The 21,068-nt window shown below is 39.6% G+C and overlaps 1 protein-coding gene across 1 annotated transcript in view; it reads left to right on the top strand.

Annotated features, from left to right (window-relative positions):
* LOC124786249 (sodium- and chloride-dependent GABA transporter ine-like) overlaps window positions 1-21,068 on the top strand; it is a 332,165-nt gene that overhangs the window by 293,884 nt on the left and 17,213 nt on the right. The window contains 4 exon segments of the mRNA XM_047254247.1: window positions 12,823-13,051; window positions 16,348-16,460; window positions 16,664-16,804; window positions 18,745-18,945. Coding sequence (XP_047110203.1) covers window positions 12,823-13,051; window positions 16,348-16,460; window positions 16,664-16,804; window positions 18,745-18,945 — 684 coding nt within the window.

The following is a 21,068-nucleotide window of genomic DNA, read 5'->3' as shown; positions in this document are numbered from 1 at the left end:
GAGCACCAAGAAATTCTGAGAAGCTACATCCAATGGCAGCTGCAGGTATGCATGACACAAATCAAGGCTTGAAAAATACTGCCCCTGCACAACTTCGCCACCGCTCCTCTGGCCATGGAATTGAATACAAATCCATGACACATTGCGGGATGTCTGTCTGTTTAAAATTACTGCAAAGGTGCAGGGCACCATCTGGCTTTTGAATCACTACCAAAGGGGTGGCCCATTGACTCACCAGATAGGAGAAATGATGCCATGACCATACCAATTCTGCACCTCCATCTTGACCTTTTTGTGTATGGAAAAGGGAATGGGGTGGGACCATACCAATTCTGCACCTCCATCTTGACCTTTTTGTGTATGGAAAAGGGAATGGGGTGGGTGTAATAACATTTAGATATCATCAATGGCTTATGGGAGACATGTTCCTTGAAATGTTCTGCCCAAACCAAGATATTCTTAAACAGCTGGTCATATGACTGTCATTGTTGTTGTTGTTGTGGTCTTCAGTCCTGAGACTGGTTTGATGCAGCTCTCCATGCTACTCTATCCTGTGCAAGCTTCATGACTGTCATAAGAAGTCTAAATCTTGAAAGGGATTCAGTTGAGTCAGTAAATGTACACATCCTTGTCAACTATCTGGAAGTCAAAAACAGAAAAGACTTCTTCTCCTTCTTCTTCTTCTTCTTCTTCTTCTTCTTTATCGTCGCCTTGTCCCACGTCACGTAGGGTTGGCGTTGCTCTTCTGGATCCTTCTCCTTCATAGTATTCTAGCCATTGCCTCTTCCTTCTTCCATCCTTTCTCCCTTAGGTCCCCGGATATATTATCCTTCCACCTCATCTTCGGTCTTCCTCTTCTTCTTGCTCCTTCAATCTTTGTATCTTCAACTCTGTTTCCGGTATACTCTTCCCCTTTTCTCTGTAAGTGTCCGTACCATCTTAGTCTGCTCTCTTGTATCTTTTTCCCCATGGGTCCCACTTTCACAGCTCCTCTAACAAATTCATTTCTAATCTTGTCCGTCCTTGTTACCCCACACATCCACCTCAGCATCCTCCTTTCCACCACTTCCATCTTCCTTTCCTGGGCTACTGTGATTGGCCATGTCTCTGCCCCATATATCATAGCAGGCCTTACCACCACCTTGTACACTTCCCCTTTCAAACAAATGCTCACCTTCTTGTCACATAACACTCCACTCATTTTCCTCCAGTTGTCCCAACCACAATTTATTCAGTGATGTATCTCGCTTTCCAGTTCTCTGTCCCTCTGTATGTATGACCACAAGTATTTAAATTTGCAGACTGATTTCAGCTCATCATCCTGGATCTTGCAAGACCTCATCTGCACATCCTTCAGTGCTAAATATTCTGACTTTGTCCTGCTAATTTTCATCCCTCTTTCTTCTAGTGCCTTCCTCCAGTCCTCCAGCTTTTCCTCAAGTGTGTTGATGCTCTGCTCACAAAGAACCACATCATCCACCAAGCATCATCTTAACATACATGATCCAACCATTTACTCTGCTGACTTCACATACCTCTTCTTGAAGCTCTCTGTGCAAAATAACTCCAACTCCATTTCTTGATTCCGGGCTTGCACTACTATAAAGTAGCTTATAGCCTTCAGCTAAGATCTTTGCCTTATTGCCCTTCCACCTTGTCTCTTGCACACACAAAGCCTTTATCTTCCTCCTCTGCATCATGTCTACTACCTCTCTTCCCTTTCCCGTCATCGTTCCCACATTTAGAGTTCCCACTCTGATCTTGAACACCTTTAGATTCTTCGCAAAACGCCTCCCCCCGGAGATCTGAATGGGAGGCTATTACCCCGGAACAGTTTCTTGAGAAGCATCCAATATTCCTCTTGTTTTGGCAATGTTTTTTTTACAGCCGGATGCCCTTCCTGCCGTCAACCCCCTTCCCTTATTAGAGGGGTGGAGGCTTGCTAGTTTTGGTCCACCCTGGGTATTTTATTTCCCCAGTACCCACCATATCTGGTGAGCGTTCCCCTATCCGCCACCCGGGGAGGTGTCCAATGGGAAACTAGCAACTCCACATGGGGTGGGGGGGGGGGGGGGGGGAAAGACATCTAACCCAAAAATCTTTTGTGCCAACAGTGAATATACCACCAATAGTACAAGTTGCTATTCCAAATTCTTATAATGCACAGAGATGGAGAATTGTCACCTCAAAGGAGTGCACTTTGTACTATGACACAACTTACCAAGTAAGGTTGCACAGGAGTTGGCACACTGGATTCGCATTCAGGAGGATGACAGTTCAAGATTGCTTCCAGCCATCCTGATTTAGGTTTTCTGTGATTTCTCTAAATTGCCTAAGGCAAATGCCAGGAGGGTTGCTTTGAAAGGGCATGGTCACTTTCCTTCTCCGTCCTTCGTTAATTCGAGCTTCTGTTCCATCTCTAATGACCTCATTGTTCACGAGATGTGAAACACTAATCTCCTTCCTCCTCCTCCTCCTCCTCCTCCTCCTCCTCCTCCTCCTCCCCCCCTCCCACACACACACTCACACACACTTGAAATGATAAAGAGCAGTTTGAACACAGTTCTTGCACAAAACCTGATCGATTGGCTTTATACACATTGTTTTAGGAAATAACAAGAAGCTATAAATTAGTCTATGGTACTGTCTGTTAATGACATCTCCTCTACATTTTTAATTGAAGTAAACTTCGTAATTTTGCAACTTGCTGCACTGCCTTTTTTCCTGAATCTGTTTAACCAGTTCAAAGCATCATGAAAATCAGTGATGTTCATCTCACTTGCAATTCAGAGAACATAGTCTCTTAGATTTCCCACAATAATGGTGCATTGACTCTCACTAGCAGTTCTAAATCTTCTGAATGGTTTTTCTTCCATATTTTTGCAAGTTCCATTTTGACACTTTGTGTAATGCTTCCTTCCATTTATACAATTCACATTCAGATTCTACAAAATGAAACTGGCTTTGCAAACTTAATGTGTTTCTCCTTCCTTTGTTTAACGAAAAATATTACAGCTGAAACCTATTACTCTCCAGGTTTTCTTCGGTCTAGGAAGGTACTGTATTTTTGTTCTGGAATTTAATTAGCACAACCATCATTGTTCGAATCAAAATTCATGGAATTTTTAGAGTTGCTTCCTATTTCTTCTAATGTTTTCCAAAATGTCTAGTCAAATGTAATCATTTGAATGAATTCCAGAAATTAACTATAGGTAGCACATATGTAGGTCTTCAGGAGAAGTAGCTGATTTTGACTGCATTCCAGTAGTAACTGAAAAACTGTGTCAGCAAAATAATTAACGAAAATGGGAATTTACTTTCCAAATTGTGATCATATTGTGCAATGTTACCTGTCTCCCAACTGCCATCAGTAAAGGATGTGTATCTGTTGTAATGCACATGCACTTTCTGCTACAGTTATGGTGAGGGAGTACTTCTGCCTGCCTGGTGAGCTAAAACTTTGGCATTTTCTTAAACATATTTGCAATGGGTCTTAGCAGCTAAAATTCTGACATTGTGTTTCTTATAGTGCTTTCTTCCTGCACAAAAATTTTTGGGGCAGTTTCAACATGTTAGATTGGACTATTCCCTTGTCAGATGGTTTACCTTTCAGTTAGGCCTGGATCACCAGTTCTAACAAAGATTTAGACTATCTTGGACCTGGCCTTCACCTTGTGCCAAGCTCTGCTTACATATGCTAGTGTCAGTTGACCCCCCCCCCCCCCCCCCCCCATAAGACACAAGTTGTCCTAGTGGCCATTTTATTGCAGGGCCTACACTTATCTAAGTTAATTTGACTGATCGTCACTCCCATGTCTACCTGAAACTTTATCAGTTGTCCATCTACATCCAGCATAAACAGAATATGCTGTGGTGGTGCTCAAAGGGTGTCGAAGACAGCCTCCAATGATTACCTCACAGTTCGCTGATTGTAACAAACTTTTGCCAAATGGCCTATTTTGCAGCATACTGCACACATGGCCTCCACATCTGGGGAGTCCTGTTGAACGTGCACCAAATGACAATCAGGGCAGGACTGCCAACTTGCCAGTTGAGCAGAAACAGGTGTCGAAGGAGATCAACACATGAGAATCCAAAAAGTGTCTTGAGCAGTGGTTACGACACTTAGATTGACCTCTACCCAACATACCCAACACAGGCGAAGATGGGCAGCACTGTGATGTCACCACACTTGAATCATCAGTGGTGTCAACATACGGCAGCTCAGTGGAAGGCAAGGCTACCTGGCTCAGCCCATGGGGTACCAGGGGCCATTTACCATAAGCACCAATTTCACCACCTGCAATTGTCACAAAGTACATCCCTTACTGCTGCCACAATTGATGCAATTCCACACTCTGAGCAATGTCAGTGAAAGAAATGTTGAACAAGGCCAATGCCCTAATTTGGACCTCCACATTGATCATTTCTCTAATTAAAGTGTCTGCATACGAGGTAGCACATTAAGGACATTCAAACTGACACTTGCATGAGAGACATTGCAGGTCAGTGATAAAAGCCCAGGGCTCTTGTTGTGCTGACTGAACTGTAACTTTCCCACCACAAAATAGGTTGGATGACCAAAATACTGTGTGTGCAACTGACAAATTCCATCAAAGACAAGTTTCTCAGGCTTCAGATTCTGCATAATCTCATACAATACCACACTGCTGGATGATAACAGGGCAGCCTTATCAGTGGATTGACAATACGACTTAACTGGCAGAGCAGCAAGAATTGGTGCAGATAATTCTCCCACTTTTTGCAGATTCATCAAAGCTGGTGAACAGTGTTGAGGAGGCTGGGGGAAAGAGTCTCTGCCAGTGCCTGGTGTTATCAGTGTGGCTTGAGTACAGTGTTATTCTGTATTCTGTGTGAGCAGTTCCTGTATCTGCTCCTACTGCAGCTTTTGTTGCTGCTGCTGGAGGTGCAGCTGCTCCTGCCAGCATTGCAAAAATTACAGGTGCACAGTTGTAACACCTCCAAATTTATGTATCCTGCTCGATCGGGATCTGAATAGCAGCCCAAATAAATATTAATTAATGTGACCGTGTACCTAATGGGGCTGGCAATCGGATTTTGACTGCTACGGAGTTGTTACATTCCATTTTGTCCTTCTCAATGCTGTAATAATGAAATGTCTGGTGAAAAGAAGAATGCCAACACAGCTTCACTAATCAAGACCTATATTCATCTCAAAAACACAAGAAAAAGGAGACAGCCACTGCCTTCGTCATACATAATTAATTATGGCTAATCTCAGCACAGGCCTCTTCGTTATTCATTATTGTCACACGCAATTCAATCACTGCAATCCAACACTGCAATCCAAATGATGCTGGCACGGTAGACACGAAACCAAAAATATCGGCACAGAAATATCACTGATCACTCTAGTAATTATACTTCTTCACTTTCCCGTACTATTCTAACACAAAGGGGTTAAACTGCGGCGATGGCCACTCCCTTTGTCGGCAAACCCTTGGAATATAGCAACCGGCCTCCACACGGCTCGGCCCGCAACCTGGGAACTAACTCAACTCACACTCACTCTCGCAACCCGACACTATCGATTGTTTGCCCTGTCGACCTGTGCCGAGTGCAAACTTATAGTAAGGGCCTACGGACCCCTTACATCCCTGCCCTCGAAAACTTCTTTGGAGCCACTGGTGTAAAAGAATCGGCAAGGGAATTAGACGTTGCTACATCTGAACAAAACACATAGTGCAAATAATTAATGAAATTACAATTCACCAAATAATCCCTTGATTCTGGTAGTGGACTGCCTCCACAATAATATTCTACAAAAGGTTATTACACCTCATAAACATGGCATTGTCCAAATTACAATTTTTTATATCAAACAGCGATAATCCTCTATAGTCCATATTGAATGAAACACACAACATACAATCAAAAATTATTACTTGAACACATGACATATGAATTATTATACTACAAATTAGTTGTTACAGGCTTTACACCCATTCTCAGGTAATCGTCGATATGAAATATGAAGTTCTAGTTACAATACATCAGAAAATACAATGCAAATAAACATTCCCCTTTTTCAAATGTCTGTTCAACAACTAAATGTCCTAAATATGTCTTAGTAGGTTTATTCGGGTCCTTGTAGCTTTCACTCTTGACCTGACCTCATCTGGAGTGTCATTTAGTTTTCTGGTTCCTCCACTTTTTCCTCTATAATCAGACGAATCATTAAAATGATTCCTTGGGTCATTACTTCCCTCTCAGTTTTGATCAGTAGCTTGATTGTGTTCCTGTGGTCGAACAGATTCCAATTGTCCTAGTATCTCCATCAAGGCCTCCCTATCTTTAATTAGGCTCCCAGATACAGTTTCTTGCATTCTCTGATTCAATCTTCTTTTTATCGCAGATACCATTACGTCATCATTCAGGGGTTGTTCCAAGGTCTCGTTCAATTCCCACAAATGTTCGGTAAACTCTTTCAACGTTCCTCTCCATGTAGTAAGTGACTTGCGGTGGAGTAGGTCCTCAATTGCTGCACACTGATGACTTTTGGACCAGTATTTCTTCAAGAATTCCTCTTCAAACTGATCATAACTAGTAGTCCCTTCCTTCTTCCTGACTCCCCAAGTGAAGGCCTCACCTACCATTCTATCTATTGCAAATTGAATCTTGTCTGAGTCTTTAAGATGTGCTGGGAAAACTCCTTTTAACCATTTCATAAATATCATTGGGTGCAACTCTCCTTTCGGTCTAAATTTCTGCCCTGTATTATTTTGGACGTACCGATTATCACTGCTCATCAAGGTAACGACTTTACCTTCCCCAACGGTTAAAGTGGCATTGCTAATTCATTTATCAATTTCTTCTGTCTTGCTCTCCAATTGCTGCACTCCCTGTTGTAATTGCCTGACCTCCATTGCAACCCTCTTGTTATCCTCTTCTCGTTGCACAGCTATAGCATTTCTCAGATTGACAGCCAGTTGGTTTTGCCTATCTCCTATCCCCTTAACCGCTTCATTGCATTGTTTCTGCATCTGCGTCACCTCGGCGATTCGATGATTGCAATTTGTTTCCACTTCGTTGATTCTTTCTCCCAGTTCGGCTTTTGTTTCTTCAATATCATCTTCCATCTTTTTTGTTAACTTTCCTTCCATCTTCTCCACATCTCCCTGGACTTGGTCTATGCTCTTCTGGAGCTTCCTCTCTCTCTCATCGATGTCCATCTTCAGTCGTTCTTGTAATTCCTGCATTTCCTTCTTCAGATTACATTCCATCTTCATTTGCGATGTTTTGATCTCTTGTAAACCTTTCTCTAATGATGCGTTAGTTTCTTGTAAACCCTTTAGTGATTCTCTTGTTTCTTGTAAACCTTCCTTTAATGATTCTCTGAGACCTTTCTCTAATGATCCTCGGGATATTCTTCCCTCTTCTCTAGTTTCCTTAACCTCCTTTAGCAAGTCTGCCAACACCGACCACATATCGGCACCCTCTGAAACTGACAATCCATCACCACTTATTCCTGAATCATCTCTGTCTTCCTGTCCTATCCTTTTCCTTTCAACTACTGCCTCACAAACCTGCTTATCTTCAGTAGACATGTTTGGTTTATTTTTAATGCACAGGCAAGTAATACAGAATAACCTCTAGTAACCCAAAACACTCCTAATTATCGTGAAACTAATCAAACAGTACCTGCAGTATTTTCAGTTAATCCCAAAATTGATACAATACGTATGAATACCGAACATAACAACTGTCAAAACCTAATAACTTCAAATATCAATTCTCACACACAGCTTATGTAAAATGTTCTAAATAAGATAAATCACACCGCTCATAAAATCTATAAATATACGAGGGCCGTTCAGAAAGTAACCTCCGGTTGATTTAAAAAAATACACCAAGTTAAATAAAAATATTTTAATATATACATCTTACAACTACATCTTTGCACTATTTTTCTACATAGTCTCCATAGCGATTGAGGCACTTATCGTATCTCTTCACAAGCTTTGAAATTCCTCCTGCATAAAAATCACCCGCTTGTGCCTGGAGCCAGCCTGTGACCGCATCTTTGAGCTCTTCGTCGTCATCAAACCGCTGTGACCCGAGCCATTTCTTCAAATGCATGAAGAGGTGATAATCACTTGGCGTCAGGTCTGGGCTGTAAGGTGGATGGCTGATAACGTCCCACTTGAAGGACTCAACAAGGGCCGTTGTTCTGCGAGCAGAGTGAGGACGGGCGTTATCGTGCAAAAAAACGATACCGGAAGTCAGCATACCACGGCGTTTGTTCTGTATAGCCCGTCGTAACTTTTTTATTGTTTCACAGTACACGTCTTGATTAATGGTCGTACCACATTCCATGAATTCAACCAACAACACCCCTTTGGCATCCCAAAACACCGTTGCCATCAGTTTTCTGGCAGAAAAATCTTGCGAGGCTTTTCTTGGTTTGGTGGGCGAATTTGAATGTGCCCACATCTTTGATTGTTCTTTTGTCTCAGGGTTCACGTACTTAATCCAGGTTTCGTCACCGGTCACGATTCTGTTTAACAATGGTTCTCCTTCGTCCTCATAACGTGACAGAAAGTCTAATGCAGAGGCCATTCTTTGAGTTTTGTGGTGGTCGGTAAGAATTTTGGGCACCCATCATGCACAGAACTTATGGTAACCCAATCTTGCTGTCACTATCTCGTACAAGAGAGTCTTAGAAATCTGTGGAAAACCAGTAGACAACTCCGACATTGAGAAACGTCGATTTTCACGAACTTTTGCATCAACTGTCTGAACGAGTTCGTCAGTCACCAATGATGGTCTACCACTCCTCTCTTCATCATGAACGTTTTCTCGTCCACTTTTAAATAAACGTACCCATTCACGGACAACTCCTTAACTCATAACTCTTGGTCCATACACGGCACAAAGCTCACGATGAATAGCTGCTGCAGAATATCCTTTGGCTGTAAAAAACCTTATGACAGCACGCACTTCACATTTGGCTTCACATTTGGTGGGGTTTTCTATTGCAGCACACATTTCAAACTGCCACAAAAACTAAACTAGCGCAGGTACGACGTTCACTCGACCACGGCTTGATGCCGACTGACCTGTTGAGTGCGTGAACGCACAGATGGCGTCGCTACTCCCCCCACAACCCGCACTGTGACCAATCGGAGGTTACTTTCTGAACCGCCCTCGTAAAATCCCCAAAAACAATGACCATATCTGTATAATTACCATTTAGACAGCGCAGTGTGCATAAATAAGTATGCTATATTTCAGAGTATATTTCACAAACTTTTCAGAAATTACTGTAATTGGGCACTTTTCCTAATGTGAAATTCCGTTTACCATTGTTTCTTTACCGCGAAAACAGTACACTGCAATTTAATATTATGCTAACCAGTCGTCTCCACTCACCAACTGACATTACCATGAGTCGCGATGTTTTGACGTTTGAAGTGGGCGTGGCGCTGTTCTGCTGCCGGAGCCACGTGAAGTCGCACTGAAGATCTGTGGCGAGTCGTCGTAGTTCTCCGTTGGCCGCTCCATGGCGCTGCAGGCGGGCGTAGTTTGTAGTTCGGCCGCTAGATGCCGGGTCGTCGCTCGGTGTCTTGAAGTCGCGCTGAAGACCGTCGGTGTAGTGCGTCTGTGCTTGAACTACTCCTTGCACAGGTAGCCGGGGTGACGTGTGAAATCACCTCACGGATCGAAGCTCTTTGGCGCAACTGCTACACGGGTCTGCGTGACGTCACTCAATAATTGCGTCGCCACAATACATTGTCATCCGCATAACAGTTTATGGGTCCACATGAAGCTGTCCGATTTTCACTATTCAAAGAGCAATTTTCAGTCAAAATATTACCACTAAACACTTCTTTAAAACTTTCGTGACGAATTCTTGGCTCGTTTTGCTATTTTAATGTTCACACGTGTCTTTCTTTAGTGTTCACTTCTCACAGTTTTTCGCGCGGATTTACGCATTTGCACATTATAACACAGTTTATTGACACTATTATTCTTATTTAATATGGCAAGAAAAAAAGTTTAGTCACAATCGTAAGATGCTATTACTTCGTATTGTTCAAAATGCACTGTTTCTTGTCCAAATTTTAAAGTTTATGCTCTGTCTCAATCCAACATTGAAAAATATCTTCTCGTGTCAAGCAAGGTAAAATTATCTATTGTTCTTTACGATTCGTCCGAAAATTGCACTTGTCCTGTCACGGTCGCCAAGGGTGTAACACCTCCGAATTTATGTATCTCGCTCGATCGGGATCTGAATAGCAGCCCAAATAAATATTAATTAATGTGACCGTGTACCTAATGGGGCTGGCAATCGGATTTTGACTGCTATGGAGTTGTTACATTCCATTTTGTCCTTCTCAATGCTGTAATAATGAAATGTCTGGTGACAAGAAGAATGCCAACACAGCTTCACTAATCAAGACCTATATTCATCTCAAAAACACAAGAAAAAGGAGACAGCCACTGCCTTCGTCATACATAATTAATTATGGCTAATCTCAGCACAGGCCTCTTCGTTATTCATTATTGTCACACGCAATCCAACACTGCAATCCAACACTGCAATCCAAATGATGCCGGCACGGTAGACGCGAAACCAAAAATATCGGCACAGAAATATCACTGATCACTCTAGTAATTATACTTCGTCGCTTTCCCGTACTATTCTAACACAAAGGGGTTAAACTGCGGCGATGGCCACTCCCTTTGTTGGCAAACCCTTGGAATATAGCAACCGGCCTCCACACAGCTCGGCCCGCAACCTGGGAACTAACTCAACTCACACTCGCTCTCGCAACCCGACACTATCGATTGTTTGCCTTGTCGACCTGTGCCGAGTGCAAACTTATAGTAAGGGCCTACGGACCCCTTACACAGTGACTACAATGTAACACTACAAAGAAAAAAAAATGGTGTTGCATGCATAAGAATGTCCTATACCACCACTTTTGTATACCACTTTTATATTCACACAAGGCGTGACAGTGATACGAGCTATCACTGCCAGCACAAATGTTATTATATGAGCTAATGGTGCCTCGATAACAAAACCTGAGAGCTGAACCCCAGAAGAGGGAACGAAGTTCGAGAGTCTGAACACCGTATAGAGACTGGCACAGGGATAAACACAAAAGTGACCAGTGCAACTGACTGACCCTACCATGCAGTAACGGAGCACAGCATAAGGTGAAGACCAAGTTTGAGGTATTAGAAATCTACATAAGAACTGCCAGGCCAAGCTTAACATCACTGAAAGGTAAACCTCTGAGTTAGTGGCTCTGTCCATGTTTCGCTTTACGTGTGCCCTTCATGACAATTGTTCTATATAATGTCCATGCCAACTCATTTGCACCCATCTCAGTGTCTGCTGATGGGAATATAAAGGGGAGAGAGAGAGAGAGAGAGAGAGAGAGAGAGAGAGAGAGACCATAATCAGTCCTCCTCAATAATTTTCAGAAGAAAATAATAGGTATGAGATAAGCCATTAGCTGACTGTTACATGTCTATCTCAACTTCTGTGGACTGCAGTCACACAATGTATTTCTAACTACCAAAAACACATGGTTTATTGTTATCCTACAGAAAGAGCAATTCACAAAAGTCCAAGTCTTTATGTTCCAAGGCAGACTCAGTCCAAATTAATGTAGAATCCAGTTTTTGATGATCTTCACACATGTGGCAGAAGTAAAGCACCAGTGAATCTGATCTCAAGTTTAAGAATGGTTCACTAAGCATGGAGCAGTTGACGATACGCTCTGGCCTTTCTCTGACCTGTGAATTGATTTACTTACCCTGTTACAGTGGGATCTACAGTGCAACATCCAAACTGAACCACAACCTAGTGAGGTATTTCTCATGTGCACAAAGCAATGGCAACAGAAAAATAAGGAATAAAAGCAGAAAAAAATTCTAAAAGTTGCCGATGATCAAAACCTGAACATTTAATTTGGCAGTAACTTTCTCTCTCGGCTACCTTTATAGGGCTGCAAATTACACTAATTGTGAGGAATCATATTTTAAAAATAATTTTGATGTACCAGATGTTAGAAGTAGCTTACGACTGAAATCTTCACTTGTTGTTAATTATTCACAAATAATCTTCACTTTATAATGGCTGACTATACATGTTAATATCTTATATGTAACCTTAAAAAATATTTAAAATTAAACTCATCTGGTTCAGAAGAGATGTGTTACAATTATAGGTGATAGGGAGAAAATGCAATTTGGCTCTCTTAAGTGGGGGAAAGAACTGATCATTTCAGTGTTGTTCAAAGTTGTTTATTTTGGTTGTGTAGACTAGGAAAATGTAATACAGCTAGGAAGGGAGTTTTGCAGAAAGAAACTGTCACTGTATGTTTTAAGCTAGTACTGAAACTGTATATTCACTCCTCATATAATCATATAAGATATAGTGACATCATCTGATCTTATTAAGGGAAACTGAAAGAATTTTCTGGTTATGAAAGGAGACAGTAAGTCTACTATGCAGTTTAATATACAAAGCATATGGCAGCCCTTAAAATCTTGAAAGTAGTATCCCCTTATAATTTGTTTTCTCTGTGTAACATAATTTTTGGGAATTACAGCTACAAGTGGTATATGAGGACCCAGTTTTAGAAGGAGACAAATTTGTGAAATTTTATATTATCATTACCTATTTAAATTACGCTTCAGGTCACACTTCCTAATTAATATTACTGACATTTGATCTGTTAGTTTAGCCTGTAATATGATAATTGCAGGGGAATTCATCTGAGATCGTTACCTGTAATTAATCCTGTGCACTTTTATTTGCAGGTTTGGGTACATGCTCTTGCACAGAATTTCAATTCTCTTGGAGTAGCATTTGGATCTATGATATCATTTGCTAGCTATAATCATTACAACAATCAATTCCTAATTGACACTTTAGCTGTATCAACAATAAATGCCGTTACAAGCATTCTTGTTGGTCTCTTTGCTTTTGCAACTATTGGGAATATTTCTGTAGAGTTGGATAAGCCAGTAGAAGCTGTTATTTCAGATGGTAAGTTATACTTCTTACTTACAGAGATCACAGTAAGACCTTATATAAATCTCGGTGTGTAACTTTGTTGGAATTTGTGGAAGTAAACTGAGTTACCAGAAGATAAACTGTCTGTAGAATTCATCCTTTAGTATTTAGTCAAAATTTTCCTGAACCCATCTGCTCTCAAACTATAGCTCCAGGACCAAAAAATGAGTTAACTGCTTTATATTAAAGACATACATGGAAAAGTGCAGAGAGCCAACATTGGTCAACTAGAATTGCAGTGAGTTTTGGGTACTAAAAAAATACTGTAATTATTATTATTATTATTATTATTATTATTTTCATTGTTGTCGTCATCATCTTCAGTTTGCTCAGTAAAGTTGTAGATGGTCAGCTAAGTTTTTTTTGTCTAATGTCCAATTGGACATCATATGGCCACATGTTATCTTAAATATTTGCAGGCTGGGTGTACAGCATGGCAAGGAACATCATTTCTGCAATTTGTTCTACAGATAATTGTGTAAATGAGCATACTCATTAGGAACTAAGGTTGTTATCAACTGGTTGGTCAGTACCTTTGCCTTTATACTGAAACATCTGCAGGTAACATTGTAGGGAATAAATTGATACTTGGATTCAGTGTTCTGATAATCTTTTAAGGTTTATGGTGGCTTTTAAAGTATTGATTTTTATCACAGAGATAGAGCAGTAGTGGGATGAAGCTTCTAGTTGGTTTTCATTTTACTTCCTCTAATACAATTCAGTAAAAGCATTATGAGACTAATCATCTCAGTAATAATTTGCACCAGTTTGAGCATTGTATTTGGCAGAGAGACAAAATAGATCGTTATGCAAAACTGATGTTTTGAGGATATTGACAATACCTAAATAACACTCTGTAACAAATGCTTCTGTCTATAGTGAAATACATTTTTAAAAACATCTCTTCTAATAACCAGAAGCTGAGTCGAAACAAGGCCCCGGGAGTAGACAACATTCCATTAGAACTACTGACAGCCTTGGGAGAGCCAGTCCTGACAAAACTCTACTGTCTGGTGAGCAAGACATATGAGACAGGCGAAATACCCTCAGACTTCAAGAAGAATATAATAATTCCAATCCCAAAGAAAGCAGGTGTTGACAGATGTGAAAATTACCGAACAATCATTTTAATAAGCCACAGCTGCAAAATACTAACGTGAATTCTTTACAGACGAATGGAAAACTAGTAGAAGCCAACCCTGGGGAAGATCAGTTTGGATTCAGTAGAAATATTGGAACACGTGAGGCAATACTGACCTTACGACTTATTTTAGAAGAAAGATTAAGGAAAGGCAAACCTATGTTTCTAGCATTTGTAGACTTAGAGAACGCTTTTGACAATGTTGATTGGAATACTCTCTTTCAAATTCTGAAGGTGGCAGGGGTAAAATACAGGGAGCAAAAGGCTATTTACTATTTGTACAGAAACCAGATGGCAGTTATAAGAGTCGAGGGTCATGAAAGGGAAGAGTGGTTGGGAAGGGAGTGAGACAGGGTTGTAGCCTATCCCCGATCTTATTCAATCTGTATATTGAGCAAGCAGTAAAGGAAACAAAAGAAAATTTTGGAGTAGGTATTAAAATCCATGGAGAAGAAATAAAAACTTTGAGGTTCGCAAATGACATTGTAATTCTGTCAGAGACAGCAAAGGACTTGGAAGAGCAGTTGAACAGAATGGACAGTGTCTTGAAAGGAGGGTATAAGATGAACATCAACAAAAGAAAAACGAGGATAATGGAATGTAGTCGAATTAAGATGGGTGATGCTGAGGGAATTAGGTTAGGAAATGAGACACTTCAAGTAGTAAGAGTTTTGCTTTTTGGGGAGCAAAATAACTGATGATGGTCGAAGTAGAGAGGATATAAAATGTAGAGTGGCAATGGCAAGGAAAGTGTTTCTGAAGAAGAGAAATTTGTTAACATCGAGTATAGATGTAAGTGTCGGGATGTCGTTTCTGAAAGTATTTGTATGGAGTGTAGCCATGTATGGAAGTGAAACATGGACGATAAATAGTTTGGACAAGAAGAGAGTAGAAGCTTTCGAAATGTGGTGCTACAGAAGAATGCTGAAGATTAGATGGGTAGGTCACGTAACTAATGAGGAGGTATTGAATAGTATTGGGGAGAAGAGGAGTTTGTGGCACAACTTGACAAGAAGAAGGGACTGGTTGGTAGGACATGTTCTGAGGCATCAAGGGATCACAAATTTAGCGTTGGAGGGCAGTGTGGAGGGTAAAAATCATAGAGGGAGACCAAGACATTAAGCAGATTCAGAAGGATGTAGGTTGCAGTAAGTACTGGGACAACAACATGGCATCCAGCCTACAAAAGATAGGAGAAGTTGTGTAATGTATCTTAAACAAATACGCCAATTACATCCCTGCTTTTTAAAGCAAAGGGGCACATATTGCCATGTGAGATTGGATGCTATTCATCATGATTACAGGAGCTTTAGAACATAATGCACATCTTGGTTAGTGTAGTATTTCTTTATAACACTGTGTGTTATTTTTTCTCTGTAACACTGAATGTAATCATTGTATAATTGTTGCCAAGAACCAAATTTTATTGTAAGGAGCTGGCAAAAGTTACTGCTCCATGTACTGATCTGTAGAGATCATTCATTACTGAAGAACTGCCATTTTATACTCTGCCAGTGGTGTCATTGGGGTGTGGTATGGAGGGGGACATGACATCAGCACACTGTTCCCAGAGCTTGGAGCCATTGCTTTCAGCTTAAGTAGCTTGTCAGTTGGCATCATGAAGGTGAATCCATCCCACTTCAGTCCTCCCATCAAGAAAAAATTCTTTTCAGTACCAGGAATTGAGTCCAGATCCTCCACGTGACAGACATGCTGACCACTTACCCATTGAGCTATTAAATTTTAGGAAAAAATTTTTCTCTGTGATAAAATTGTTTAAATCAGTTTTAAATAGAGTTGTTATTAATGGAAGTGTATTAAAATTGTTAATGCGAGACTACAGAAATGACAAAGCTTTGGAAGAGATTTTAACACACAAAAAACACAATAAAAATAAACTGTATCAGTTCATTGAACTGTGGATGAAGCCCAACCAACAGGAATTACACGCATTGATCAAAAATGATAGTTCATTGAGTATGGCTAGTTTCTAGCTGAAATCTAGATCTGCCAATAAAAATTCCAAAGAATGACTGATAGTTGAAATATATTATTTACAAGTCAAAATAAACTATGTTTATTGTGCTGTGACTTCTTGCTCATAACTGTTTGATGAACATTTTTTCAGGTCCAGGTCTTGTGTTCATTGTATATCCACAGGCAATGGCTAAAATGCCAGCATCTCAGCTGTGGGCTGTTCTCTTTTTCTTCATGTTGCTGTGTCTCAGCTTGAATAGCCAGGTATGAGCTATAACAGTAATGAAGCCAGTTACATATAATGTTAGTAAGATATTTATAAATAAATTATTCAAAATGAGATCTTCTTCAAATTTTACTGACATTTACAGTGCTGACATTAAAATAGTTGACCCATTTATGAAAAAAAAAAGTTGCTTTATCAAAAATTATAACAGGTTGTGCACCATGATCATTTTATGTTTCAGTTTGCTATAGTCGAAGTTGTTGTTACATCCATACAGGATGGTTTCCCAAACTGGGTCAGGAAAAGACTTATGTGTCATGAGATGCTGGTACTGATAGTGTGTGCTATATCATTCCTTTTTGGTCTTCCACATGTTACACAGGTAAGATATTAATACCACAAAATATTCACTTTCATTAAATGGTTACTAGTAGCCCAGAAAATATTGTTTGAACATAATAATGCGGTAATGTCAGTTTAGTGCCGAGCAACCAAAATAGTATTTTCAGTCATTTCTGTATGTGACAGATGTTCAGTCTCATGGTCAGTTGGTAGCAAGTCCCAATACTCCAGCCAGCCATTTCTTCACTGAATGAGTATCAGTTTCATTCAGAACATATTAAAAATAAACACACAATATTTTCCCATTTCTTTTTTTAAAACTATATTTAACTAGTTGTATATCATTCTCATTCTCTTCTTATCTGGCATTAACATTTTTATATCTACTTCAATACCGTACTCAGCCTTTGGCACCTTCTGTTTCATACATTCTAGTTGTTGTCTCCCGTTAGAACCATTGCCTTTGCAAAGTTAACTGTTTATGGAGGTCTCAACATATTTCCTACCCCCATGTCTGTTACAGAAATTTCCAGACATTTCTTTTCTTGAATGTTCTTCAAAGTTCCTCCACAGTTCATATGTTTTCTTTTAACTTGGTTTTAAACATTTTATGAAACTCCAACTCAAATATCCACATGTTGGATGTTTTTGTTACTAGTACATGGGATTGTCTGTCATGATTCTGTAAAGCTGTTAAACTTTGTTTTTATTTTATAAGTTTTATAGCATTTAAAAGTCCCATATAAGCAAGTAAGTACTTTTTCTGCTCAGTAATGATAAATGTTAACAGTTTAAAGTACTTTCCACTTCTATGTTACATTTTCATTCAGACGAAATCCATGAACATATGAGAGGAAAAATAAGTCCACAGTCACACATCACACATCAGACCTCAGTTATTTTTTGTTTTAAGTTTCAATTGTGTTTACTAGCAGTCAAAGAGGTTTTCACCTTGCCTTCTTATTACAGAAATGTTGCATAACAAAAAATATGCATACTTGGAATGTAGTGTGAATATTACAGAACTACAATGACAGTTCTAAGAAAGTGACACTCCCTGCAATATAGGTGAAAGCAGCATAAGAATATGAAGGGAAGATTGTGTTTATTACAATTACTACACCCAATTCAAAGAAATTTCACACTTTACATACAAATGAAACTGAAGGAACATCAGGAAATACATACACATTAAGTGAGATGTTACAGAGGATCGGACTCCAAACCTTTTTGATTTTACTCATAGAAATTTTATTTGTGGTGTCTGCAAGAGCAGGAAGGGGGAGAAGAGGGGGTGTGGGGAGGGGGAGGGAGGGAATACTTAAAGATGTGCCTGTTTGCTCAGTAGCTCTTCTGTTTGGTGTGAAGTGGTTTGTCATCTTGTACACATTGTATTCCAGCCCAGATTTTCTTGAGTGAATGTTGTTATTTTTTTGATTTCATTATGATTAATGACTTGGTGGAATTTTTTGAAAGTGTTTCCTTCTTTTCATGAATCATAAGTTAGTTTTATTAAGAGTATGCTATATTCTATAGTTTCTTTACTGCATAGGAAATACAACTCGTGCTTTTCATACTAATTGTTCCATCATATCTGACATTGTCAAAAGGCTCAGTAACTCAAGTAAACTATTGGATATGTGTGTTGTGTAATGCATTTATCATATAACAGTTGCTTTTTTTCAAAAATACGTCTTGTTGACAATAATTCATATTAAGATGTTGGAAGTTGCCTTCTGTCAGCAGGCAGTTTTATTAATATATTTCAGATAAAAGACTTTCATGCTACCTGCTTTTTTCCAAATTTTAGATATGATTGTGTTTCATGTTACCTTCTAAATTAGTTCACTCCATTTGAGATGTCATTATGCACATTCTTTCAAACCCCCGTCCCTACTCATGTGCAGTGGTGGTGTAATTTTTGTATTATTATGTACTACTAATTAGTGATGTGATATTATAAACAAATTATTTTTCCAGGGTGGTATCTACTTCTTCCAGTTAGTAGATCAATATGCTGCTTCAATATCAATAATGTTCTTGGCATTCTTTGAAGTGATTGGAATTTCTTGGCTGTATGGTGCCCACAGACTTGCAAGAAATGTAAATGATATGACTGGCAGGTTTCCTTCACTTTATATAAGATTTTGCTGGTGGGTAGCAGCACCCGTTCTTTTGATGGTATGCCTGATATTTTTCAGACTTATTCTTAGTTATTAGTAATGCGAGATTATTTTCCTAGTGATAGAATATGAACAAAAGTTTGTTGGTTACTATTTGTGTCACTGTGTTTCTTCCACAGGCATTACATAAAACATTACTAATAAAATAATAATTAGTTCCAAATAAAAATTGTAGATATAAATGGAAAAATGCAGAAACCAATAAAGTACAGATCCAGGAGAAATATTTTTCCATCTAGTGTATTATGAATTAATGAATGTAATTGTGGTAGACAAGCATTGTGTTAAGACAGTATGTCTGCTACTGATCTAGAGCCTGATGTTAATGACATGCTCCGAGAAGCTGCAGCTTGGTTTCTCTTTCAGTTAATATTAAAAAACTAATTTTATTCAGTTCCACACTAAAAATAAAAATCCAGAGAACATAGTCATTGCACATGACAAACAGGTACTAGAACAGGTACACTCCACTAAATTCCGAGGGGTTCTTATTGACAGAAGGCTCAACTGGGAACATCATGTGTCCTCCTGACTCTAAAAGGGGTGACATCAGCAACTTTTGCTTTAAGAATCATCACTTATTTTGGGGACATCACCATTCAGAAATTGGCTTATTTTGGGCACTTTCACTCATTAATGAGTTGTGGCATAATCTTCTGGGGTAATTGACCAGTCCCCAAAAAAAAGTCCTAACAGCTCAGAAGAGAGCAGTCAGAATTATGTGTGGGGTTTCTCCATGAACCTCATATAGAAAACTCGTCACTCAGTTAGGAATACTGATCACAATAAGTGTCATTAAAAACTATGCTCATTATGAAAAAATTGTTCGCACCACAACTATAACACTAGAGGGAAAGATGATCTCTATTTTAAACTAAAAAACTTCACTTGTACAGAAGGGAGTAAAGTATGCTGCTATTATGACTTTTAATGCACTTAATTACTATTAAAAACAGTCTTGATCACGGTTTATTTAACAAGGTGACCGGTTTCTACCACTACTGTGGTCATCTTCAGACCATTGAGTAGGAACCCCTTTCTGTTGGAGAATTGTGATTCTCCAACAGAAAGGGGTTCCTACTCAATGGTCTGAAGATGACCACAGTAGTGGTCGAAACCGGTCACCTTGTTAAATAAATCGTGATCAAGACTGTTTTTAATAGTAATTATTTACAAGACATTGATCACTACTGTTCCCATAATGCATTCAAAAGTAATTTTAATGCACTTCCTAATTATATTAAATTATGAGAGAAAATGAAATGCTATTCAGATGTATGTTAAAGAAATACCTACTTGACTGTCCACTGTACTCCTTAGATGAATTCTTTTCCAGAAGTAATTAAAAGTTCCCATATACACTTCTTGAATAAATAGATATATCTTGTTATTGAGTTATTAGATGAAAGATACAATACTATTTTAATGTTAGACAGTGAATTACAGTACTAGATCAATGTAACAGTATTATGAAAAGGAGAGTGACTACTCACCATATAGCGGAGATGCTGAAGTCACAGATAGGCAACAACAAAAAGACTGTCTCAAATAAAACTTTTGGCCATCACAAACATGTGCACGCAAACGCAACTTACACACACGACTGCAGTCCCAGGCAATGAAACCACACTGCGAGCAGTAGCACCAGTGCATGATGGGAGTGACAACTGGGTGGGGTAAAGAGGAGACTGGTGTGGGTAGGGGGAGGGATAGTATGGTGGGGGTGGCAGACAGTGAAGTGCTCCTGCAGGTTAGATAGAAAGTGGGAGGGAGTAGCAGAAAAGGAGAAAGACTGAGTGTGATGGTGGAATGACGGGTGTGTAGTGCTGGAATTGGAACAGGGAAGGGCTGGATGGATGAGGACAGTGACTAACAAAGGTTGAGTCCAAGAGGGTTATGGGAATGTAGGATGTATTGCAGGGAAAGTTCCCACCTGTGCAGTTCACAAAAGCTGCTGTTGGTGGGAAGGATCCATAAGGCACAATCTGTGAAGCAGTCATTGAAATGAAGGATATGATGTTTGGCAGTGTTTTCAGCAACATGGCAGTCCATTTATTTCTTGACCGTGGTTTGTTGGTGACCATTCATGCGGACAGACAGCTTTTGGTTTTCTGCCCACAT

This window comes from Schistocerca piceifrons, chromosome 1 (genome assembly GCF_021461385.2).
Source record: "Schistocerca piceifrons isolate TAMUIC-IGC-003096 chromosome 1, iqSchPice1.1, whole genome shotgun sequence".
In the NCBI taxonomy this organism is placed as follows: Eukaryota; Metazoa; Arthropoda; class Insecta; order Orthoptera; family Acrididae; genus Schistocerca; species Schistocerca piceifrons.
The sequence above is the reverse complement of the archived record's forward strand: the minus strand, read 5'-3'. Positions and strand labels throughout refer to the sequence as shown.